Source organism: Capricornis sumatraensis, chromosome 2 (genome assembly GCF_032405125.1).
Source record: "Capricornis sumatraensis isolate serow.1 chromosome 2, serow.2, whole genome shotgun sequence".
Taxonomy (NCBI): domain Eukaryota; kingdom Metazoa; phylum Chordata; class Mammalia; order Artiodactyla; family Bovidae; genus Capricornis; species Capricornis sumatraensis.
The window spans coordinates 150,067,069-150,092,910 of NC_091070.1; the positions used below are offsets into that span (position 1 = coordinate 150,067,069).

Below are 25,842 nucleotides of genomic sequence, written 5' to 3' on the forward strand. Positions count from 1 at the left end.
CCTTCTCCAAAGGATCTTCCTGATGCACTAATCGAACCTGGGTCTCCCACATTGCAGGCAGATTCTTTAGACTGAGCTACCAGGGAAGTCCTTACCAGCTATATAAATACATATAAATTGCTTAGGATATATGAGAGCAGTATATTAGAATCCTGTTTATTGGATTACATTTTTTTTAACTTCATATGTCAAAAAGATTATTTTTTTTTTTACTTCATATGTCTGAAGGGTGGAGAGAAGTTAATGTACTTCCAAAAACAAGATCTACTAGTAGGCAGATTCAAGTTTAACAAAAATTCAGTATTTTCCTTTTTTTGATTTTTATCCTATGAAACTAGAAAGGCTCTACAACAGACATGTCTTCTACTCTTCTATGTTTCTTTTGACTACCAAAAAAAATAAATATAGCAGCTAAATTAAATTCATGGAAATAAAAGCATTCAACATGTTCAAAATATATTACCAGTATGAACACAAAATGGTGAAAGTCACTCAGTCATGTCCGACTCTTTGCGACCCCATGGATAATACAGTCCATGGAATTCTCCAGGGCAGAATACTGGAGTGGGTAGCCATTCCCTTCTTCAGGGGATCTTCCAAACCCAGGGATCAAACTCAGGTCTCCTGCATTGCGGGCGGATTCTTTACCAGCTGAGCCACCGGGTGAGGTATCCGTAATCTGATTTGGAGCAGTCACTAAATATCAGGTGTTTTGTTACATCTCAGGGAATAACCGACTGAAATTATTTTTAAATCTAATTTTGTGACTATGTGAATCATGACCTTAAACCAGTCTATTATATCAAAATCGATGTTATGTTCAGACAGGAGCTGCTCATCTATTTTCTTCTTGCTCAATAAATCAGCACACGGGATGGCAGTCCTGCATCAATCCTTTTCTTTGCCTTCCCAATAGCTCAGCCTGGGCAGAGGGAAGGAAAAGAGGATCACGGTACCAGGATAAGAGGTATAAAAACAATCTGATTGCTAGAGTAAGAAACAGAGGCATACAGAATAGATACATTATCAAATGCATGTGTTACTGAAAAGACAGGTAAATTATAAAGTAACATGGTCAAGAATCATTGAGACCTTTACTAACTGCTTACTGCATGCTAAGGACTGTTCTAGATCAGCACTTCTCAAAACTTCCAGTCTCAGGGTCCTCAAGAACTTCTATTTATTTGGGTTACATGAATACTTATCACACAGAATTTCAACCTCAGAAATTTTAAAAAAATACTTATTTACTCATTTAAAGATAATAAACACATTACACATCAAGTAAAATTTTTATTTAAAAAGAGCTGTATTTTCCAAAAAAAAAAAACAATTTAGTAAGAAAAGTGCCATTGTTTCATATTTTGATAAATGTCCTTAACGTCTGGCTTAACAGAGGACAAGAGGATTCTCATATCTGAGTCTGTATCCATTCTATCTACGGCAATACAGATCTGTTGTTGCTGTTTAGTTGATAAAGTCGTGTCTGACTCCTTGCAACTCCATGGACTGTAGCCCACCGGGTTCCTCTGTCCATGGGATTTCCCAGGCAAGAATACTAGGTAGCTGCAAAACAGGAGTATTCTAGTAAGTGTGGATATTCTTCCGTGATACTATAATGTGGCAATGCAGTCTGAAAATTGTATCAATAAACTTCTACTTTGATACAATAAAATTCACTAATCTACATTATATTCCACTTTCAATGGCTATTTTTACCCATTCTAGATTTTCTAAGATCATGTATTAGTCATTTGGACAATAATGCTTCACTGAGTTCAACTGCAGGCCTTCCAAATACAATACATTTTATTATACAATATTTTTCAAAATTACACTTGTTAATATTGCCGCCAATCTTACCAGAAAGGCCTTAAACACTGGGAAGCTATCAAGCTCATGGTAGCAAACAACTTTTTCAAATTCTGATTTTTCACTTGAAAGCTTAAATTATAACATTAGCAACAAATACTGCCAGTTGTTTCTCCTTGAAGGCAATACAAGAAAATGTCTGCAATATTCAAGGCTGAATAAACACAGTTATTCAGTCTTTCTTCCAAGTAAAAATGATGTCACACACACACACACCAAGTAGCTAGTTCAGTTCACAACTCAAATAACTGAACAGTGCTTTCTCTGAAGACAACCTCTGTACTTAGTACACTGTAAGAAGTACTTTTGCATATTTCTCCTTTTTCTCTACCAAAGACATTACAAAAAAGAAAGACAATAGTAACCAACTATTTATAAAAAAGTTTATGAGGGTTTTATCCAAGAAATGAAAGATCAGGTTCAGTTCAGTTCAGTCACTCAGTCGTATCCGACTCTTTGCGACCCCATGGACCGCAGCATGCCAGGCCTCCCTGTCCATCACCAACTCCCAGAGTTCACCCAAACCCATGTCCATTGAGTCGGTGATGCCATCCAACCATCTCATCCTCTGTCATCCCCTTCTCCTCCTGCCCTCAATCTTTCCCAGCATCAGGGTCTTTTCAAATGAGCTAGCTCTTCACATCAGGTGGCCAAAGTATTGGAGTTTCAGCCTCAACATCAGTCCTTCCAATGAATATTCAGGGCCGATTTCCTTTAGGATGGACTGGTTGGATCTCTTTGCAGTCCAAGGGACTCTCAAGAGTCTTCTCCCAACACCACAGTTCAAAAGAATCAACTCTTTGGCACTCAGCTTTCTTTAGAGTCCAACTCTCACATCCATACTTGACCACTGGAAAAACCATAACCTTGACTAGACAGACCTTTGTTGACAAAGTATGTCTCTGCTTTTCAATATGCTGTCTAGGTTGGTCATAACTTTCCAAGATCATGTTAACATTTGAAAAATCAATGCAATTCATCCTATTAACAGTTTAGAAAAGAATAAACATATGATCATATGTTCTGTATCAGATACAGAAAAGGCCTTATGACAATACCCAACACCTGCTCATCCTAAAAAACTCTCAGACTAGAAATAAAAGAAACTTCCTCAATATAACAAAGGACATCAACAAACACCTACAACTATCACCGTACCAAATAACAAAAGACTTAAATCTCTCTGTAAGATCTGGAATACACCAAAGGTGCCAACTCTCAGCACTTTTATTCAATATCATTACTGAAGTACACACTACAATAAGGCAAGGAGAAGAAACAAAAGGCACATAGAATGAAAATGGATTAGTAAAACTATCTTTATTGCAGACTCTTATTAATATCTATATAGAAAATCCTAAAGAATCTACAAAAAAGCTAAGGAAGTTCAACTAGTTTTTAGGATATAACATCTATACATAAACATCAACTGCATTCTACATATGAGTGTAGAACAACTGGAAATTGAAATTTTAAACATATCATTTTCAAAAGCATCAAAATATTAAATATTTAGTATTAAAAAGAAAACAAAAAAAGATGCACAAGACCTGCATGCTGAAAAATACAACACCCTGCAAAGACAACTAGAGAGATCTATCATGCTCAAGGACAAGAAGAGTCAATATTATTAAAATGTCAATTCTTCCCTAATTGATTTAGAAATTCAATGAAATCCCAATCAAAATCCTACCAGACTTTTCTGTAAAGAGTAACAAATTGAATCTAAACTCCATTTGTAAACGCAGAGGACTTAGAATAACCAATAAATTCTGACAAAGAACAAAGTTAGAGGAACTGCACCTGACTTCAAGGCTTATCATAAAGCTATACTAATTAAGAGAGTTTGATATTGGGTATAAATAGAAGTCAAAGAAATAAAAAAGTCCAAAGTAGACCTATACATATATGGTGCAAAGGCAACTCATTAAGGAAAGGATAATCTTTTAACCAATGGTACTGGATCAACTGGGCTTCCCAGGTGGCCCTAGTGGTAAAGAACCCTACTGCCAACGCAGGAGACACTGGAGACTCAGGTTTGATCCCTGGGTTGGGAAGATGCCCTGGAGAAGAGAATGGCAACCCAATCCAGCATTCTTGCCTAGAGGATCCCACGGACAGAGGAGCCTGGCGAGTACAGTTCATGGGGTTGAGAAGAGTCGGACACAACTCAAGGGACTTAGCACGCACGCATGCACTAGATCAACTGGACAGACATATGCGGGGGGATAAAAAAGGAATCTCAAACATCATTGCATACCACATACAAAAATTAACCTGCAGTGAAACAGAGACCTAAATGTAAGAGCTAAAACTACAAGGTTTCTAGAAGAGAACAGAAGATCTCAGTAATCTTGAGCTAAATAAGTAAAGTGAAGTCGCTCAGTCGTGTCCTACTCTTCGTGACCCTATGGACTGTAGCCTGCCAGGCTCCTCCATCCATGGGATTTTCCAGGCAAGAGTACTGGATGGGGTTGCTGTTTCCTTCTCCAGAGAGTTAAATAAAGATAAAGATTCGTTAAATAGAATAAACTGCACATGAAAAAAAAAAAATCAATAAATTAGAATTCATCAAAATCCTAAATGTTTGTTTCTCAAAAGATACTGCTAAGAAAAGTAAAAGGCAAGCCACCAAGTGGGAGAAAATATATGCAAAATACACACCCAAGAAAAAAACTGTATTCAGAATAAATGACAGACTCTCACAATCAAGTAAGAAGGCAATTCATTTAAAGATTTAAACAGATATGTTGCCAAAGAAAATGTATGGATGAAAAATAAACAGGAAACATGCTCCATATCATTGGTTCTAAGGGAAATTCAAATTAAAACCACAATGAGAAACCACTACATACATCCACTAGAATGACTAAGATTAAAAAGACCGATCATATCAAGGGTTATCAATATGTGGAGCAACTGGAATTTTTTTATACTGCTGATGGGAGTATGAAAAGGAACACTCACTTTGGAAAAGTTTCTTAAAAAGTTAAGCATATACCTACCATATAACCCAGCCATTCCACTACTAAGTATTTGCTCAAGGAAAATGAAAGTGTATTTCCACACACAGACCTTACACAAAGGTTCACAGTAGCTCTAGTTTTAATAGTCAAAACCTTGAAACACCCAAATGTTCAACAACAAGCAAGTGGATTTTAAAAATCAAAGTATTTCCATAAAATGTATTCAACAATTCAAAAAAAATTGATGCATGAAATGTGAATATATCTCGAAATCATGATGCTGACTGAAAGCAGCTAGACAAAAATGTACATAGTTAGATTCCACTTATATGCAATTCCAGAGCAGCCAAATCTCATCTACAGTTTTATACAGCAGGTCAGTGGTGCCTTTAGGCTGGTGGAGGGGAGAAGACTGACCACAGAGGGGGAAAGGGGGCCTTTGGAGTGATGGAGACGTTTGTTATCTTCATTGGAGTACTGGTTTCACTGATGCTTACATGTGAAAACTTACCAAGTTGTGTTTTAAATATAAGCAGTTTATTATGCATCAATAAAGCTTTAATAAAACTCTAAAAGAAAAGATGACCTGCTCGAGTACTCTTGCCTGGAAAATCCCATGGACAGAGGAGCCTGGTAGGCTGCAGTCCAGAGGGTCGCTGAGTCGGACACTACTGAGAGACTTCACTTTCACTTTTCACTTTGATGCATTGGAGAAGGAAATGGCAACCCACTCCAGTGTTCTTGTCTGGAGAATCCCAGGGACGGGGGAGCCTGGTGGGCTGCCGTCTATGTGGTCGCGCAGAGTCGGACACGACTGCAGCAACTCAGCAGCAGCAGCAAAGGAAAAAGATCAAAATTTAGGAGAGACATTTTCCTAAGAATACAATATAAAAGTAAATTTTGTTTGTTCTTTATTGAAAAGGTGAGGGAGAAGGAGAAGGAGTTAATTGTTCTTTAATAAAGTCAACAAAATATGTAAAATTAATAAGCAGAAACTTCCCCAAAACAAACTATAAGACTACGAAAAAGAAACTGACAAAAATTGAAGAGAAGCTTTCAGACGATTTCTAGACTAAGCAAAAAAAGAACACAATTCTGAAAACTTTAATCACAGTTTAGTTATCCAGAACAATAATTCTGACAGAATTTCTCACTTAAGTTTTTCTCCTAGACCAGTGTTTTCTAGACTTGGGGTAATGGATTAACCTCTCCTGAAGGAAAAGAAATTCTTACAGACTCCAGCATTGCCTTAAATTGGTTCTTCCTTAAATATGTATAAGCATAAAATTAAGTACAACTGACCCTTGACATGAGGTTTAGGGGCACTGATCCTCCATGAAGTTGAAAATTCACTTATAACTCTACAGTAGGCCCTCCATATCTGAGGTTCCAGATCCTTGGATTCAACCAAGGATTGTGTAGTACTGAAGTGAGTATTTAGTGAAAAAAATCCACATGTATGCAAACTCTCGCAGTTCAAAACCATGCTGTTCAAGAGTCAGCTGAATATATTATTTTCCTTTACAGCTCCTCTACATTCACAAAATAAAATGTATCACTTAAAAACAAGCAAAAACTTTAAAGCCACAATAAAAATGGAATCAATGTTTATTTAAAGTGATAGGTGAGCCAGTGCTGGGATAAAAAAGTAGAAGCAATTATTTATGTGTTCCATATGCTAGTTAATAGCTGAGAGTTTTAAATAATATTCATTATTTTTCCTTTGTAAACAACAAACTGGTTTTAATCACTGCTTTATTAATGCTGATGAGATAATCAATTTATTAGTATATCCCCAAACAAAATTCTAAAAATCAAAATACTCAAGAGAAAATATCATAAGCCTTATTGCAAATAAATATTACAAATTGGTATTTATAGAGATAAACAGGGATTCGTGTAATATAACTGCTCACAAAAAGAGAATTCTGCATAAATAAAACATATGCACACACACATATATATATCCACCCACACAAGCATATACATACACACACCCACCACAGGTCACATGCTCAGTCGGCTCTGCCATCACTTTTCTCCCTCCAAGCTTTCATAGAATATCTTATTCAGTGTGTACCATAACATCTCATGAAGCCTTCACTTGCCCTCAACACATCATCTACATGAAAGCCCTATGTTCTTTTATCAGTTTGTGACAATTACAGTAGTACACTGCTCAGTTGCTCTATGTCTTTTTCATTATTTAAATCCAAAGCTTCATTATAATAAGAGTTCAGTTACTTAGAAATTCTATGAAGACAAGTTTCACCTGTAATTATCACTACAAAAGAAACGTTTAACAGCAAAAAAAATTCAGTACAAATATAGACTTGATGGTTTCAAAATGTGGTGCTAGAGAAGATTTGTGAGAGTCCCTTGGACTGCAAGGAGATCAATCCTGAATACTCAATGGAAGGGCTGACACTGAAGCTCCAACACTTGGGCCACCTGATGCAAAGAGCCAACTCATTGGAAAAACCCTGATGCTGAACCTCCTGAGGGCAGGAGAAGGAGCCAACAGACGATGAGGTGGTTAGATAGTATCACTGACTCAATGGACATGAATTTGAGCAAAGTCCAGGAGAGAGTGAGGACACGGGAGTCTAATGTGCTACAGGGCATGGGCTGGCAAAGAGTCGGACACAACTTAGCAACTGAACAACATGAATGTAAAAGTTGAAAATGATTTTCTTAGTTTTACATTACGACATGTCAACCTAATACAGGTTCTAATGCAGCAGGTCTGTTTACTGTTTACATGTGGTCTCTTTGGAGACAATTAAACAGCCATTCAAACACAAACAGAGACACAAAAATCTGCAACAGTAGTGATTCAGATGACCAAGAAGGTGTATATATTCTTTTATTTATAACATCACTAAAATGAAAACACAAAGTTAAAAAATTATCAGAATCATTCGGTCCATTAGAGCCTAGAGATACTGCTCTAGAACACCTCAGTCAAAACCATGATATCAGCTATCACCTGTACTCCAAAGACTCCCCAAACCTCTAGTTCCCTCATCTTTCCTGAGCTCCCGACTTGAATATCCATTTTTTTAAATAAGGTAATTGTACTTGCATCTACTGAAACTACTTTAAACTTTCCATGTACTTTTATGTCTGAACTTACTGTTCCACCCCATATCTACTCTTCCATTTCCTCAGACTGAAATGGATCCTAACTCAGTGAATGTACCTTTTTCTACCCAGCCCCAGCCACAAACTTGAGAATTATTCTCAGATAATCTCCCTTTCGCATACTCTTTTTATCCAATCTCTCTCCATGCTCTCCTCTTCCTCTATTGCCCTGACTTCAATCAGGCTATCAAAATTTCTCATGTACTAACAATTTTCCCACCTGCTTTCTAAGAAGGATTTTTCTTGTCATTTCTATTCTCTCCCACTTCACTTCCATAGGAATATCAAACACTCAGTGTACTTAAGGCGGGGGAAGGTGGGGGTGGGGGAAGCACACATGCACACACACAACCAAGGTCAATCAGGGACCAGAAATACTGACAAGCTGAACAAAGGTGGTGGCTAAGAAAATGGAAAGAAAGACGCAAAAAAAAATTTGCTAGAAATAACAGGATGAGGGAACAGATAAGAGCTACTGCTACTGCTGCTGCTAAGTCGCTTCACTCATGTCCAACTCTGTGCAACCCCATAGATGGCAGCCCACCAGGCTCCCCTGTCCCTGGGATTCTCCAGGCAAGAACACTGGAGTGGGTTGCCATTTCCTTCTCCAATGCATGAAAAGTGAAAAGTGAAAGTGAAGTCGCTCAGTCGTGTCTGACTCTTAGCGACCCCGTGGACTGCAGCCCACCAGGCTCCTCTGTCCATGGCATTTTCCAGGCAAGAGTACTCGAGTGGGGTGCCATAAAGGCCTAACTAAATATGGAAATGAAAGAAGAACAAAGATTTAAAGAACCATGTAAAGATACTGGAGGTATTAGCCCCAAACTTTTGCCCTGAAAGGTAAAGATCATTTTAACTCCTGCCTCACAAATAGTTTACACCTTGAGTGACCTGAGAACAGTGATTCTATTTACCATAATAAAGGATAATCAAGGAAGCATTCAGGGAAATAATAATGTCAATGTGCTAATTTTCAAGTTTCAATAAGATAAGTATATGGAATTGTCCAGAATATAATTATTTTTAAATTGAGATTTGAAGTTCAAAAGTAGAGATGTTAATTTTAAAGGAATTAATCTGACAATGGACTCCACTTAGCCACTAAACAACAACATGACAATAATGTGAATATATAATGATATAACTCCTCTGCGAAACAAAACTATGAAACCTGAAATGTGAGTCTTGCATCTGCTTATTAAAAATTTCAGTATGTACTGTATTAAAAATTTTAGTATGTTCTCTTAAGAAATTTGGTTTAAGTTGTTCCCTAACTAAAACTGCTCCTAGGCACTTTAAGAAGCAAACATTCCTCTTAAAATGAGAGTATGTTTACTATAAGCCTCAAAATTATTCCTACAAATAATTTTAAATAACATGTCCAGATCATAATCAAAAATAACCAAGCACACAGGAAACTAAACTCCATAACCAAGAACTAGCAGAAATCAGAGGAAACAGAAGCAGACCTAAAAAGATTTTGGATACTTGAATTTCCAAACATATCCTATAAGACAATGCAGACTGTATTTAAGGAAATAAAATAAAATAAAGATATCTACCAAGACAAGAAAATAATAAAAAGCTACACAGACTTAAAACCAAATGGAATTCTTAAAAATAAAAAATACAACAATTAAAATTAAATATCTAATCAATTGGTTCAATAGATCTCAGATAAAGGCTGAGAATATTCCAAAATGGAAGAAAGACATCAATCCACAAAAGTTAAAAGGCCTGGGAATCCTAAGCAAGATAGATAAAAAATAAATCCACACTTAACCAAATTATAGTGAGCTTCAGAAAACCAAAGACAAATATAAATTCTTAAAAACTGCTACAGGAGAAAAAAAGAATAATTACTTTCAAAGGAGCAATAGTTACAAACTGACAGGTGACTTCTCAACATTAATAAAGGAAACCAGAAGATGATGGAATCAAATCTTCCATGTACAGAAAGAAAATTACTGCCAATCTACACTTAAACATTTATGGAAAAAAGACACTTATAAGAACGAAGGCAAATAAAGACATTACCTGACAACATGGAGAGGGTTCATCAGGAGCAGACTTGTACTAAAGAAATTTCTAAAGGACATATTATGGGGAAGAGGAGGGTTGATTACCGCTGGAAGGCACAGACTGCAAGGTGGAATGGAAAGCAAATATGGCAAATATATAATTTCCTCTAAGTGAATATTATATAAAACAACAGCATAATGTCTTATAGTACTTAAAAAACAACAACAACAACAAATGGCATCTAAATCAGGGATAAAGTTAATGGGGTCACTGCTCTGAAATCCTTTTACTGCCTGGGAGGATGATGAAGTATTTCTTATTGATTAATGTTTAGACTTGAAAAGGTAAGCAAATGTCAAAATTTCTAGGGTAATCAGTAAAAGAATTTTTTTAATTTAAATAGAGAATAACTTCCAAACAACTAAAAGAGGTAAAAACAAAATGATGAAAAAACAAATCAATACTCTATAACCACAAAGCAATTTTGCTGGTAATTAACAGCCAAAAGAAAAATACAAGAAAAACCCCTAAATGCTGGGAAATTGTGGTAGATTAAATACTGAGACAAATTCCTAAAATGGAGGAATCTTCTCCCATCCTTGAATCTGGACCAGGCTTGTGACTTGCTCCAGTCAAGAGAATGTGTGGAAGCCTTTCTGCTCTCACCTTGACTTCTTGGAATGCTGAGCTGAGACGACCATTTGAGCAACTGTAGAGCCTACTGAAAGATACAAAGTCACTAAAATGAAAACCGGGCCATCCCAGTCACCAGCCAGCACCAACTACCAGATATGAACCACAAAGCACAGCCAGTCCTCTACTGAATACAGCGCATACGGGAAGCTAGATAAACCTAGCAAAGGAACTACGCAGCCACTCACAAGTAACTGTTGGCATGGTGTGTTACAATTGACATAAAGAGATTCACTTTTTCTTGTGAAAAGCCATGGGTCTAAGAAATTTTTCTAAATATTTGAAATGAATGACATATACATCAAACTACATGTTTACAAAATAAGACTTTACATATCAAAAAACCTGGGGGATGTAACAAAACAGTGCTTAGAGAACTTAATAACCTAAAAGGCATACATGAGAAAAGAAGTCTGAAAATTCATGATCTATCTGAGCATTTCAGAACAAAGAACAAAATTAACGGAAGAAAATATAAATAAAAGGATTTAGATGAAAGCAAATAATGAAACAAAAGACAAAAAAGGTAAAGCAAAACTAAGAGTCAATTTAAAAAAAAAAACTGACACATTTTACAATCATAGCAAGATTGATCAAAAAAAGGCAAGGGCAATATAACAGTATTAGAAATTAATCTATAAATGAGACGAAAGTCTCATCAATATCCCAACATGCTGATTCTAAAATTTAAATAGAAATGATACCAATGCAAGAGTTGATAACTGAGGCCCACTTCATATATGTGTAAGATTCACTGCATTCATAAAGGTTCCTCCAAAGCATCTAAAAGAGAGTATTAAATTCTTCTTTTCAAGGAGTAAATCAATAAGTTCATAATGATACTTGGGAAAAACTCACTGATCACCTTTGGAGAATAATAAGAAACTAATACATTATTTTTTTTAATTGGAGGAAAATTGCTTTACCATGTTGTGTTGGTTTCTGCCATACAACTGTATTATTTTAAGGAACTAATAAAGAAGAAAATATCTATCCTGCCTTTCCTAACTGAACTGTGTCACTGGATAACCAAACAGACGAAGAAGTTTCCTTTTATGGAAGCATTACACCTTACAAATGAAGTCATAACAGAATTCAAATAGCACCATTTTGTAAGTCCTAATAAGCTCATTGTTCTAGGCATCAAATATCAATGGCTGCTCAAATTACAGAAGAGAAAGAACCAGACATTATATACCTTGCAACGGAGTATACCACATCAACACCTAGGAAGCATTCTTGTCCAAAAACCAAAATCTAAACTCGATCAAGCCCTTCGATTCAACTACCAATTTAGAGGAAATACAGAGAATGAGGGAAAATGACACAACTGGCATGATCCAGATTAGCAAGCCTGTACAGGTGAAAATACCTGGTGGCTTCAACAAATAAACTATAATAAAGAAAAGGGAAAGAGAAAGGGCATGGGGACACACAGATTAAGAGACATTCAAACAAAAAAAAAACCCCACAAACACAATTAAATTACAGTGCTCAGGAGTGTAGCTTTGGATGATAAAAATTATCAAGAAATACAAAGATGCTATTACCAGAGAAGTCAGGACTATAGAGCGAAGGGGCTGTGATTAGGAAGGGCCAAGTGGAAGGCTTCTGGGTGGATGGCAGAGGTATTTCTTGACTTGGGTGCTAGTTACAAAAAAAAAAGACATTAATTCATATATGTATTTCACACACTTTTCCACATTTTGTTGTATGCTGCTGCTGCTGCTGCTAAGTTGCTTCAGTCATGTCTGACTCTGTGAGACCCTGACGGCAGCCCACCAGGCTCCCCCGTCCCTGGGATTCTCCAGGCAAGAACACTGGAGTGGGTTGCCATTTCTTTCTCCAATGCATGAAAGTGAAGAGTGAAAGGGAAGTCGCTCAGTCATGTCTGACTCTTATCGACCCCATGGACTGCAGCCTACCAGGCTCCTTCATCCGTGGGATTTTCCAGGCAAGAGTACTGGAGTGGGGTGCCATTGCCTTCTCCAACATTTTGTTGTATAATGTACAATAAAAAAGCTTTCAAGATCTTAAACAGTATTTCACCATGACTGCAATGTGTTCAGTGCCCAGTTGCTCAGTTGTGTCCCACTCTTTTGCAGCCCCATGGACTGTAGCTCACCAGGCTTCTCTGTCCATGGGATTTTCCTGGCAAAATACTGGAGTGGGTTACCACCACCTCCTCCAATGATTATAATACTTCAATACTAAAGTACTAAGACAAAACTGTTAATGTAACAATTAACTTCACTTTGAATTCAACATAAGACTTCTTTTTAGCCCCTAAATAATTCTTTCCCCTCCCCACCCCACCCCCAATGATTCTTGGCTGTTCTTTTGAATCTAAGCTCCCTTACTGAGTTTATAATTAATCTCTCTATACAATTCTTTACTCCTTTTTTTGTCCCCTCTGACCTCAATCCTGTGCTAACTGAACACTAACCAACCACAGTCAGATGACTAAAACTGCTGGTGTCGATAACATCGTTAATGTACTAAAATCACTAGTCTGTGTATCATCATTAACATACTAACCCAGGTTGTTTCTCCAGGACAAGATGAGCTAACAGACCCCCACGCCATGGACCACCTGGTCTGATTAAGAAATGTCACGGATGATGATTAGGCCCATCCTCTTTGTTCTTCCCCTTTAAAACAATCTCCAACTCAAAAAACAAGACGGATCTGAGGACAGTCTCTCGCTCTCCAGCCTGGCCCCTTGCAATACACCCTTACTTGGCTGAAAACACCTGCCGTCAAGAGTCTGGCTTTGTGTGTCAATGGGCACATTGAGGCCTTGCTTGGTTACAAATCTAAGTCAATTTTTACTCTATCCTTTACCCTCTACGTGGCTAATTCAACCATAAGAACTCTTATCATCAGGGGTCATTTTTACCTTTCTGATTACTCTCCAATAAAATAAAAACAACTATCTCAAAAGACTGTTGTAAGGAATAAATGGGCTTCCCTGGTGGCTCAGAGGTTAAAGCGTCTGCCTCCAATGCGGGAGACCCGGGTTCGATCCCTGGGTCGGGAAGATCCCCTGGAGAAGGAAATGGCAATCCACTCCAGTATTCTTACCTGGAGAATCCCATGGACGAGAAGCCTAGTAGGTTACAGCCCACGGGGTCGAAGAAATAAATGCAAAATATTTAAACCTATAATATGACAAGTACTCGATAAACAGTTAATAGTAACGTTATCAGTTTCACGTCTTGCAATTCCTTCTTCTCAAGTTATAATTCCACCAACACCATGCCTTTGCTCATGCTACCTTCCCCACCTGGAATGCCTTTTACTACTTTTTTTTAAAATTATTACTATTATTTTTTTACTTTACAATATTGTATTGGTTTTGCCACCCATAAACATGAATCCACCACAGGTGTTCCCAATCCCAAACCTCCCTCCTACCCGCCCCCCCACACCATCCCTCCGGGTCATCCCAGTGCACCAGCCCCAAGCATCCTGCACCCTGCATCGAACCTAGACTGACGCTTCGTTTCTTATATGATATTATACATGTTTCAATGCCATTCTCCCACATCATCCCACCCTCTCCCTCTCCCACAGAGTCCAAAAGACTGTTCTATACATCTGTGTCTCTTTTGCTGTCTCGCATATAGGATTATCATTACCATCTTTCTAAACTCTGTATATATGCGTTAGTATACTGTATTGGTGTTTTTCTTTCTGGCTTACTTCACTCTGAATAATCGGCTCCAGTTTCATCCACCTCGTTAGAACTGATTCAAATGTATTCTTTTTAATGGCTGAGTAATATTCCATTGTGTATATGTACGACAGCTTTCTTATCCATTCATCTGCTGATGGACATCTAGGTTGCTTCCATGTCCTGGCTATTAAGATCACGTACAAGAGTGAAACCTCCCCAGGTAACAACCAAAACAATCAAACATTCTCAGCTCAGAGCCCCCTTCCACAGAATTTATTATTAGACCAAACATCTAACGATATTGATTTGTACAATAAAACTTTTCTATGTATTTGCATTTCCATAAGACTGAGGTTAGAAATAATGTTCATCAATTTGGTATCTCAGTACTTACCTAGCCTAGTGACATATAACAAGCATTCAGTAGAATGTACTGGATCAATGTTTTATTTCCTCCAATACTGAAACTTTCTTCAGTGATGGGGAAGTAGCTATTTTGTTGAGCCAATGATAAAATACATAGAGAAATGTTTTCACCCATCAATAGTTAAACTGGAAATTATCTGATCTATTAAAAATGGGGATCATTTCATTGATTCTCTGACACTTGCTTCCTAAACAACACATCTTGGGCATTACTGAAGGGGAAAGCAAATGTTTAAAATGTTGAATTAAATCTCATTTCCTGATACAACAAAACTGTATTCACAGGTAAATGGAAAAATAATATTTTAAATAAAATATACCAGATGTTTTAAACTAGAAATTCAGTGTGAAATGTTAAGACACAGGATTCTTTGAATAGTTTGTGAGTTTCCTTAACAGCAAAAATTCTAATTCAATTTTTAATCTTCCCAAGTGCCCAATACAAAACTAAAATGAAATGTCTTCTCCCACTATGGGATACATCTAGGAAACAGACCTACCTCATTTACTACTGTGTGTCCTCAGTAGCTACCACTAGGTGTTGAACGAAGATACAGACTTGTATCATACCCCCAGCTCTTGAGAACAGGAGCTTTTATTCATCTCTATTAACCCAGGCTGACAGAGGATGAGATGGTTGGATGACATCACCGACTTGATGGGCATGAGTGTGAGTAAGCTCCAGGAGCTGGTCATGGACGGGGAGGCCTGGTGTGCTGCACTCCAGGCGGTCACAGAGAGTCGAACACAACTGAGCGACTGGACTGATAAACCCAGCATCTAACACGTAGCAGGCATGCAACGTTTTATGAGTTAGTGCATGATCTTTGGGTTCCTTTGAGTGGTTCACTGATTCCCACGCCAACCTAGGCCTCCAGTCCTTGTTCTGAAATGAGGAAAAGATCTGCCTGTACCTCAGTTCCTCCTTCTGCTAGAATCTAAGTTCACTTCTAGGATACAATGAAGAGACAATGACAGTGACACTGAGTTTGGGGTCAGAAGACTGAGTTTGACGCAAATTATTATGAATCACTTTTTACAAACAAGTTGAAGATATGCATAGTATATGCATTTCACATAATTCATTTATTTTTAATGCCAACAGTTAACTTCTTAAGCAGAGAATAAATCATATAACCCACGTTTATTTCTATTATTACAGTATCATTATAGTGATGAGTCACAGATATCAATATGGCCGAATGCTTTGATGAGCTTTAGTTTCAATTTTATACTTTATTAATTTAACTGCATTCATTTAGGACTGCTAATTATCCAAAGGTCAACAAATGAATTTTTTTAAAAAAAAAACAAAAACACCTTTAAGCACACTTACTAGTTTCACCTAGCAGGACTTCAAACTATCTTAAATATGCATAGTAGTCCCTACAACTATTGGGAACAACCAATCAATTATCCAGAGCATTTTATCCTAATGCTATGGAAGGTTATATTCCTGACAGAGATGCCTAAAACAAAAGTTATTTCCTCATTAAAAGAATGTTATGATAATAGCCATATTCTTAACCAAGGACCTTATGCCTAATTTTTTCTAGAAATGACTACAAATGTCATTTTTAAACATCTCTAACATTCTGTAAAGAATCATTCCAAAAAAATAACAATAGAGAAATACACCACCCATTGTGAATAAAACTTAATTTGGTATATATAACTCTATAAAGAAAATTACAAAGAGTGCCTATCTCTTCTTCACAATTCCAATTTAGTGAATTCCCTGGTGGTCCAGTGGTTAGGATTCTGCCTTTCCACTTCAGGGGGCACAGGTTTGATCCCCAGTCAGGGGACTAAGATCCCGCAGGCCATGTGGTGTGGCCAAAAATTATAATTTCAGTTTATATTTTATTGCAGCAGAGTGGAAGGTGGTGATATTCATCATCCATGACAAAAAAAAGAAAGACCCTTCATCACTGACTCCAGCAGAAACATCACAGAGTAGGAAGGACTCTGACTGGCCCCGACGCCTAGCCCTGTTGTCAGAGGGCCAAATCATCACCAGACAAACACATGTGAAAAGGAACCAAGATGAGAACCAATATAACACCCAAAGGCCATCATTAAAAGAAAGGTTATAGTGCTACAAATCTATTGTTCTATACTTAGTCCTACCCAATAACTTAATTTACTGACAAAATATACAGAAGGAATACTAATTAAATGTGCAGGATAAAAAAAATTTTGGAGGAAGTAACATGCCCAAAGATAACTTGTAAATACCCATACTCAGGTTTAAAAAAAAAAAAAAACAATCAAACCAGCAAGTTGAGAAGGGGAAAGGAGGGAAACGATTGTGAAAGCTAAAATATGAGTAAAGAATACTTACTGCCACAATAATGAATGCAACGTCATCTATTTTAACAAAAGCTTTGGATCTACAAAGCAGGTAACAACCTATTCCACTCCATCAGACCACACTTAGAATAACTAATTCAGTTTCAGACCTCCTCTTTAAGAGGCTGAGAAAAACAGTATCATATTCAGGAAGCAACAACTGAAAAAACACAAAGGCCTGAAGCCATGTCATATAAAAGTAACTTAAATACTTTCCAACTCTGATTCAAAAGGCTTCTTTAGGGAGATTTTTGTGGGTATATTTTTTTCGTGAGGAAAATTCTTAGGAAGGCTCAATAATTACTGAGAACCTAACAATGGGATTTTTGCTGTCTGTCAGCAAGCAAAGGGAAAGTTAAAGTTATCTTTTATCCCTGGTGGCTCAGACGGTGAGAGCACCTGCCTACAATGCGGGAGACCTGGCTTTGATCCCTGGGTTGGGAAGATCCCCTGGAGAAGGAAATGGCAACCCACTCCAGTACTCTAGCCATGAAAATCCCATGGACGGAGGAGCCATGAACAGATGCGACAGTCCACGGGGTCGCAAAGAGTCGGACACGACTGGGCCACTTCACTTTATCTACTGAGCTTTGTTCCAGCTACTGAGTTAGGACATTTTCTCATTTAATCCTCAAAACTACTGAGTTAAGTAAATACTATTATTTGTGTTCTACAGGTAAGAAAACTGAGGCTCAAAGAAGTTGAGTAATTGACCAAGATCACAGGTCTAGCAGACAGTTGAATAAAACCCTGAACCTCTGTCTAACACCAATGACTATGGTTTATACTATACCAAGTGTCTCCATAATAAAGGTAAGGTTCACAAGTAAAAATATGCATTCATGCCAATTAAAATAAGTCTGCAACATTACTTTACCCCTCTAAAATAGTCTCCCTACCAAAAAATTTCTAATATCCCTTAATGATGATTAGAGAAATTAGCACTCATTCATAGTATTCTATGGCACAATTCTTAAAAAGTAATATATAGAATTTGTGTAGCTCCAGAATGTTTACACCTTTTCTGGAAAAGGAAAGGTATAAACTAAGGTATAAACTACACTAAGGAAAGCTTGTAACTTTCCTTCATTAATCCTATTTCTGACAATTATTCCAAGGAAATAATTCAGCAGAGAGAGAAATGTTCACTCACAAATATATATGGTATTGTCCATAAAAATTACAGAAGCAATCTAGATATCCAATATTTAAGGGTAAAATAAATTATGATACAGTCACACAAAGGAGTATTTATATATTTCTTTTAAAATATAGTAGAGGCTCATGCAAAAACACAAGAACGATGTCTATGCTTTAAAACGAAAATAGCAAAACATGCATACAGCTATGTAAAAATCTATGCATATAAATAATAAAGGTAATAAAAATAAAACAATATGTATATTATGGTGATGACATTATACATGATTTTCAATTTTTTTAAACTGTTTTTAATGTTTACACTCTATTGCGAACTATCAAAAGCAGGTTATAAAATGTGATAATAATGATACTATTTTTATAAATTTCTAAGATATGCTCTACTTATGCATATAAAAGCAACCCAGCTCCTAAAGAGTTCATAATATACTTAAGGAGACAACATTTACATTTACATTTGTAGCAAGAAAAAAAATGTTATTTAAAACAATAGTAACTAAAGCTCTAAAAAATGAGCATTTCAGAGGTAGTCATTTAACAAACTTTTTTGAGTGCCTACTATATGCCAGCCATAGCTCTTGCCACTCCAGTACTCTAACAGTACTTACAACAATGAAGAAAACAAACAAAAATTTCCTGCCCTCATGGAACTTACATTCCAGCAGCAGAGATACAATAAGTAAGTTAATATGTAAATTAAATAAGCAATTGATATTGCTAAGTGCTACGGAGAAAAATAGAGCCAAGAAAGCAGGCAGTGAGTATGTATGTGAAGGACGCAATTTTACACTAAGTGCCAGTGAAGGGTCTCACTGAGAAGACATCTGCTAAAAGACTGAAAAATGGGAGAGAAAACAGTAGTGATAAATGGGGAAAGAGAATTCCAGGCAGGGGAATGGCAATAGCAAAAGCCCTAGAACAGACTGCCTGGCCAGTGATGCTAATGTGCCAAAAATGGAGACATGTAATTTATTAAGCAGTCTGTACCCAGTTACCTGAAGCATACCACAGGCAGCTACACAGTTCTGAGAAAGTGAACTGCATCAGCTGGTTTCTGCACATAGCTGCTTTTCCTGGCAAATCCTTTGAGAGCTTCTTCACCTAGAGCTACTTAAGCATCTCCTTTTTATTCTGAGGATCCATATGGGGCCAAGCCCTATAGCATCCAACGAAGCTAACAAATTTCCAACAGGGGGAATGAGACCCTTAGGGTGAACCATGAGAGTAGATGTTATAGAGGTTGCCCCCATATGGGAATGTCCAAGAAACCTGTAAATAAAAGAACTTCATTTTAAGCTCTTCTCTGTGTCGTGACACGGTGCTTCCCCGATGGCTCAGAAGTAAAGAATCCTCCTGCAATGCAGGTGACCTGGGTTCGATCCCTGGGTTGGGAAGATCCCCTGGAGAAGAGCACTCCAGTATTCTTTCCTGGGAAATTCCATGGACAGCGGAGCCTAGTGGGCTAGCGTGCACGGGGCTACAAAAGAGTCGGACACAACTGGGTGAATAAACAACAACATGTTGTGATATAATCCCTGCCACTACTTCAATGACAGGCTCAAGAGACAAGATATAAGTGGAATCTAAAATAGAGCAGAAACACAGAAGTGAAGCAAGGCATGACTAAGAAAAACACAACTTCCTGAAACTCTTCAGAAACATTTGGCTATTCCTACCATCTAGAGACTGGGGCTTTGAAAAAGACGAAGGACCACCCCATAAGCTGGTGAACATGGCTACACTTTGATGGCCAACAACTAGATCACACTCAGTCAAACAATTAATAGATGAAACAAAAAAAGTACCTAAACACACAGTTCATAAGACTAAAGGGGGATGCTTATCATTCAGATTAAAAGTTGTTTAAAAACACTTCATGGAAAAGTTGACCCTGACCTAACCTTTAAAGGATAAGAGTTGAAGAACCGAGAATATAGGAAGAGATATTCCAGGTACAGCTAAATCATGAATAAGGCTCCAAAGCCAAGAAGCAGTGTGGCCTGTTCAGAAAACAGTGCAGAGACTGGTCTATTTGGAACAGGTAATGGAATAAAAGATTAGCCAGGTAAGGTGAGACCAGATAAAGGCAGATTCTGAAATCCAGGATGAAATCTGAACTTTGACAAGCATTCATGGGAAGAGAAAGAAAACTGCTTTGTTCTGCTTCTGTTGTTTTTTTTTTTTAAGATCATAAAAGAGTTTAGCAATGTTGACTGGTCCCTTCCTTGCCTTCTAAAACTGGCCCACTGATTTCCTACCCTCCCCTACCCCCAGCTCCTGTTATATAATCTCAGGCACACAACTATCACCTCTCTGAAGATAATGCCTTTAACTCATGTTTGTGCTAGTACCCCATCTCCAACTGCCTGTCAATTATCCTTAAAAAGTCTTCAACTATCCTGTATCACTTGTCCACCCTATAAATGCTTCTGAATGTCTATCCTGTGACATATGCAAACTAGGAATGTAAAGACAGCTCAGTCCAGAGCCTCCAGAAACTCACAGCCTGATGCAGACAGAAGCCAAGAAAATAAACTGGTACAATACAGAGTAGAGGAATGCTTAGTGCAGCCTGAGAGGGCACAACATCAGTCTGGAGATCAGGAAAAGATAGACAATATTTAAAAGAAAGTGCTAACTGAACTGAGTCATGAGGGCAAATAAACATCAAAGGGTGGGAAGAAGTGGTGGGGATGAGAATGATTACAGTTAGACTGCAACGGCTGGGCAGAGACCATCCCACTCAGAGACTGTTAATTTTATATGGCTGGCTGAGTAAGTAGCAGAGGACCAGATCACGACACCATTCTCTCATGTTAAGAATTTTGTATTTTAGAATAGCTGAAAGAGTTGCTCCAGTACTTTGGCCACCTCATGCGAAGAGTAGACTCTTTAGAAAAGACTCTGATGCTGGGAGGGATTGGGGGCGGGAGCAGAAGGGCACGACCGAGGATGAGATGGCTGGATGGCATCACTGACTCGATGGACGTCAGTCTGAGCAAACTCCGGGAGATGGTGATGGACAGGGAGGCCTGGCATGCTGCGATTCACGGGGTCGCAGAGTCGGACACGACTGAGCGACTGAACTGAACTGAACTTAAAGAGTTGAATGATGAAATAACACGACCATATCTGTGTTTCTTAAAAAGAGCTCTCATGGCAGTGGACAATGGACGGAAAGAGCACGACCATGCCTCATAAAATGCAACAAAAATCTGATAAAGGCTTCTGTTAACATTCAATTATCTCCAGTCGTTCATTCCTACCCTCATTCTAGGCTTAGCTCATATCCTTCATAAAGCCTTCCTTAACTCTTCCCAACCATATTAATCTCTTCTTTCAGAAATTTCTAAGGCCTGACTATCTGTACACTGCATTGTCATCATCTTACCTTTTTGACTAATTCACACTTAAAGATGTCATATATTTTTTGAATGTATGTGTGACACATACATGCAAACACCTCCATCCCACAGCACCTAGTGTGGTAATACATTATGAAACAGATAATTCCTTTGAACTGAATACATAAGTCTCCTTTATCCATGAATAAAATGACTCCACTAATCTCCATATAAATAATAAATAAGATGTATGACTAATCAAAACTAGGGTGAAAAAGTTAGTACAGTGGTCATATAGAACAAATACAAGGGAACTTTCTGGGGAGATGAAAAGATTCTAATTTTACGAAAGGAATGTGTTAAACTGTTGCATCTATTTATTTTAAAAATACACAGGATGTGTATAGCTCAATATATACAAATTTTACCTAAAAATCTTTAAGAAAAATAAGGGTAGGGAGCAAGGAGCTATAGATGAAACAAGAATGGTAGAATGTTGACAGTACTTTTTGTGTGGAGTGTATGGGGGTCCACAAAATTATTCTGCTTACTTTGAATGCATGTGAGATTTTCTGTAATAAAAAGTATATTTCTCCCAGTCAAATCATATATAACTAAAAAACTACTCAGAAGATTAAATTACTCATTCTCCCAATGTCTGGAATAATGTAACATTGTATCTTGATTTTACTATCTTTATTACCTATCTGGTTCTAAGGAATATCTTCTAAGACAAATCTGTCAATAGCACAGATAAGCTATAAAGGTCAAGCAATCACAATTTCCTTAATTAGGTACTAGATAGTAAAGTTAATTAGCCCTGTTACCAAAGATACCCAAAAAGCCAGTAAAATATAAAGTTACAATTTTCTAATCTTCAAACTATTGAAGGAGGAAACAGACAGAACAAGCTCCATCTTGAAAGCAGGACTCCATCTTGGGCTGGACTGTGGACTGAGCTATATGCCCAGTATCTACGGAAACGACATACCAACTGGAAAACCAGATCCCTGGGATGTAAGAGGCCCAGGGCTCGTACCTAGACTCTCCGTAGCCTAAAAGAATATCCTAATTATCTGTGTAACCAAACAGAATCATAAATTTTATTATGCTTATTGGGGTATGGCCACAGGCCTATTGATAATTGTCCACTGTTAATTACCTAGGCTTAAGGCAAATGAATCCCGGATTAACTTTGACTGTATCTTTCTTTTCCTTTGTTCAGACTAATTTCAGGGAATTTGGGGAGGTGGGTTTGGGCATGTACACTGAAGAGTATATAAGGTTTTCACAAAAACTGGTTGGAGTCCTTGGCTAAGAGAAGACTCTGCTTTGGGCCCACCAGTGTAACAACTGCACTCCACTATTTGCACTGTCCTTAAGAGTGAGTTTGTTTGCTGAACGAGTGGCTGCAACACTATGATGCCAAAGACGGCAACTGAAAGATATCCAAGTGATTCTGGAAGTATATTATCTACAAAGATAGATTTGACACCATTCTTCATGACTTTAAAATAATTCAACCATTTTATTTCTGTAATTTAAAATTCAAGCTTATCTGCTCATAATTTGCATTCCCCTCCCACAAACTATTTAATGTGTAAAATACAGATATTCCTTAGTACTGTACCGCCAGTACAAAAAATTAACAAGAATCTTTTGTTTAGTAAATTAACTGCTGCATAGTTTAATCCCCTCCAAAGTTTACAAAATTTCTCAAAAAGAGATCTATACAGCCTTTTACATTAATAATGAATAAACATCCAAAATTATTTACTAAGCCAGACTATACCGTACTGTTTTGCTATTATTGCTACTATTTCCCATCTGATTATGCTTAAACTTTCCCTCACTCAATTATCTAAGGCTTTATTAATCAGGAACTACTTTAGCTGTGACTGGAAGGGACCTGAAAGACCTGGAGAGTGTTTCTGGGATGCTAACAATGTTCTTAACTGGGTGCAGATCTGAGTGATGATTACATGAGTGAGTTTCATTTGTGAAAATTCTTCGAGCCCTACACTAACGTGTAACTTTCTACAAATATGTAATTCTACAATAAAACAATGTTTTTATTTTTTAAAAAAATCATAAAAGCAAGCCAGAGCTGTTAGGGCAGTCCTCAAATCCCCCTCTCCCATAATAAAACACCTGTTTCATGCCCTGAAATACTTCTCCACAAGAGTGTAATTCAAAGTTATTTTACAACATTCAATATTTTCTACTGGCATATTCCCAGATAATGCATAACTTCCACTGGCAACTGGGAGCTCAGAAAACATACAATCTCATCTACAATTCTGTTTATATTTTCCAGAATAAGTCATTTTAAAAGCTAACTGGATAGAAGAAAAAGCTCTGTACTGTTCTGACGAAGATGCCAATCATTTTCAACTTTGTTAAGCAGATTTACAAAGGAAAAGAAAGGCCACTACTTCAGACTTTAATAAGATAAAGAAATCAGGGACAGGGGAAGGTTTAGGAAGAACTTCATGGGAAGGAAGCCCACTTGTCAATGTTTTAAACCAACGTCTACTACTAATCAGACATAATAGGCAAATCAAAAGAGAAGTCAACAATACCTGCCCAAAGAAATGAATGAGATAAAATGTATGAAAACACTATGCCAAGATTCAATATGAAATATCCAATACTTTCCAGGCAAGCATGCTTGACATAGCCTTTTCTCATTCATTTGCTGAAGCAAATAAATTATATCTATAACCCCACAACAAGTAACTCAATTCTCTCTTCCTTCTCTAATCTTATAATCTCCCAAAGTTAAATTTAAACATTAAAATTCTCGAAGGAGAAGCAACGGCGTATAATCAAAAGAGCTCCTAACCCTTATCTAAAGCACACTTGCACCTTCCACCTGCGAATCAGGAAAGGGAACCTTGCCCTCCAAATACCTCGGAACCCTTTCGGCCTTTTCGGCTGAAATGCCAGGGCGTCCACTGACCAACTCCAAGGGGACAGACAGCACTTTAGAAAGCAACTTTGAAGTGGATCCGGGATAGTTCACAAGAACCATCCTAGCGACTTTCAATGGCAACTACTAAGGATTCATGCCAAACCTCACCCACTGACTTAAAACAACAGCCTCCAGCCTGTGCGTCCAATCCCCATCCTCAAATCACACATAACCGTCCACAAAGCAAACCCACTGACAATCAGATGAGATGGCAAAACTGCAACACACGCAGAAAGTTGATGCAAAAAAGGAGGTGGTGGAGTGGATGTAAAAAGGGGAGGATATGGGGGGCGACTCCTCGGGTCAGAGGCACAGGTTTGCTAGCGGGTGCAAGAAAAAGATTCACACCCCCGGGGACAGAGTAGGCAACTGGACAAGCAGGCGGAGCGCAGGGAGCACGGAGAACTCCCGCGTCGCGGGACACCCGGACACCCTGACATTGGAGCCTGGCAGCGCCCGCGGCCAGCCCCGGCTCCACTTGACCCCGCGGGGCAAAGGGGATCGTCCGCCGGGCGAAGAAGAGCGCCCGGGGAGCTCCAGCTCGGGCCCGGGAAGGCGGCGCGGCCACGGGCCTTCTTACCTGTGCAGGCCGAGGGCGCGGCGCCGCTTGTGAAGCAGGCAAAGCAGCAGGAACGTGGCACCCGCCAGCGAGGAGTTTCGCACGGTCAGGTACTTGCTGAAGGCCGCCATGGCACAGCCAGCACGCGCGAGACAGGGAAGGGACCGGGGAGGCGGACGCAGCAGCGACTACCGTAGTGCAGGAAGCGCGAGGGAGACTGGGAGGAGAGGAGGGCGCGGAGGGAGGGCGGTGCCGACCGCTCAGGACCGCCCCCTGGCGCGCGCCGCCGCGCCGGCCGCGCTCCGGAGCCCACCTCAGACTTTGGCTCGGCGGGAGCGCGCGCGGGCGCCACAGGGGCCGGAACAGACTCGCTCTGCGCACGCGCCTACCCTCCTGGGTTCGCCGGGCACGCGAGCGCAGAGCCGCCCCTGAGGCTCTATTTGCCGCTGCTCGCTCTTAACAATCCCTCTGTGTATCCCGCGGTCTCACCCTTACCCCCACCTCCGCGCGCGCACACACACAAGGCTTTAACAAGAACTGGAAAAGCGGGCCTGGGCTGCATCAGGGGCTTGTCGAGACTTACCACTCCGCCTCCACTGTTGGGCAGTTACCATCCTCTTAAAGGAGCCAGGAAGAAGGGGACCGGCCCT

General features: G+C 38.7%; 1 protein-coding gene across 3 annotated transcripts in view; it reads right to left on the reverse strand.

Moving 5' to 3' along the window:
- Positions 1–25,338, reverse strand: part of ABCD3 (ATP binding cassette subfamily D member 3) — a 79,240-nt gene extending 53,902 nt beyond the window's left edge. For all 3 annotated transcript variants that reach the window (XM_068963114.1, XM_068963119.1, XM_068963125.1), the window contains exon 1: positions 25,214–25,338. In XM_068963114.1, the coding sequence (XP_068819215.1) occupies positions 25,214–25,323 (110 nt within the window). In that variant the 5' untranslated portion in view covers positions 25,324–25,338. The remainder of the gene's footprint in view (positions 1–25,213) is intronic.
- Between the last annotated feature and the right edge of the window lie 504 nt (positions 25,339–25,842).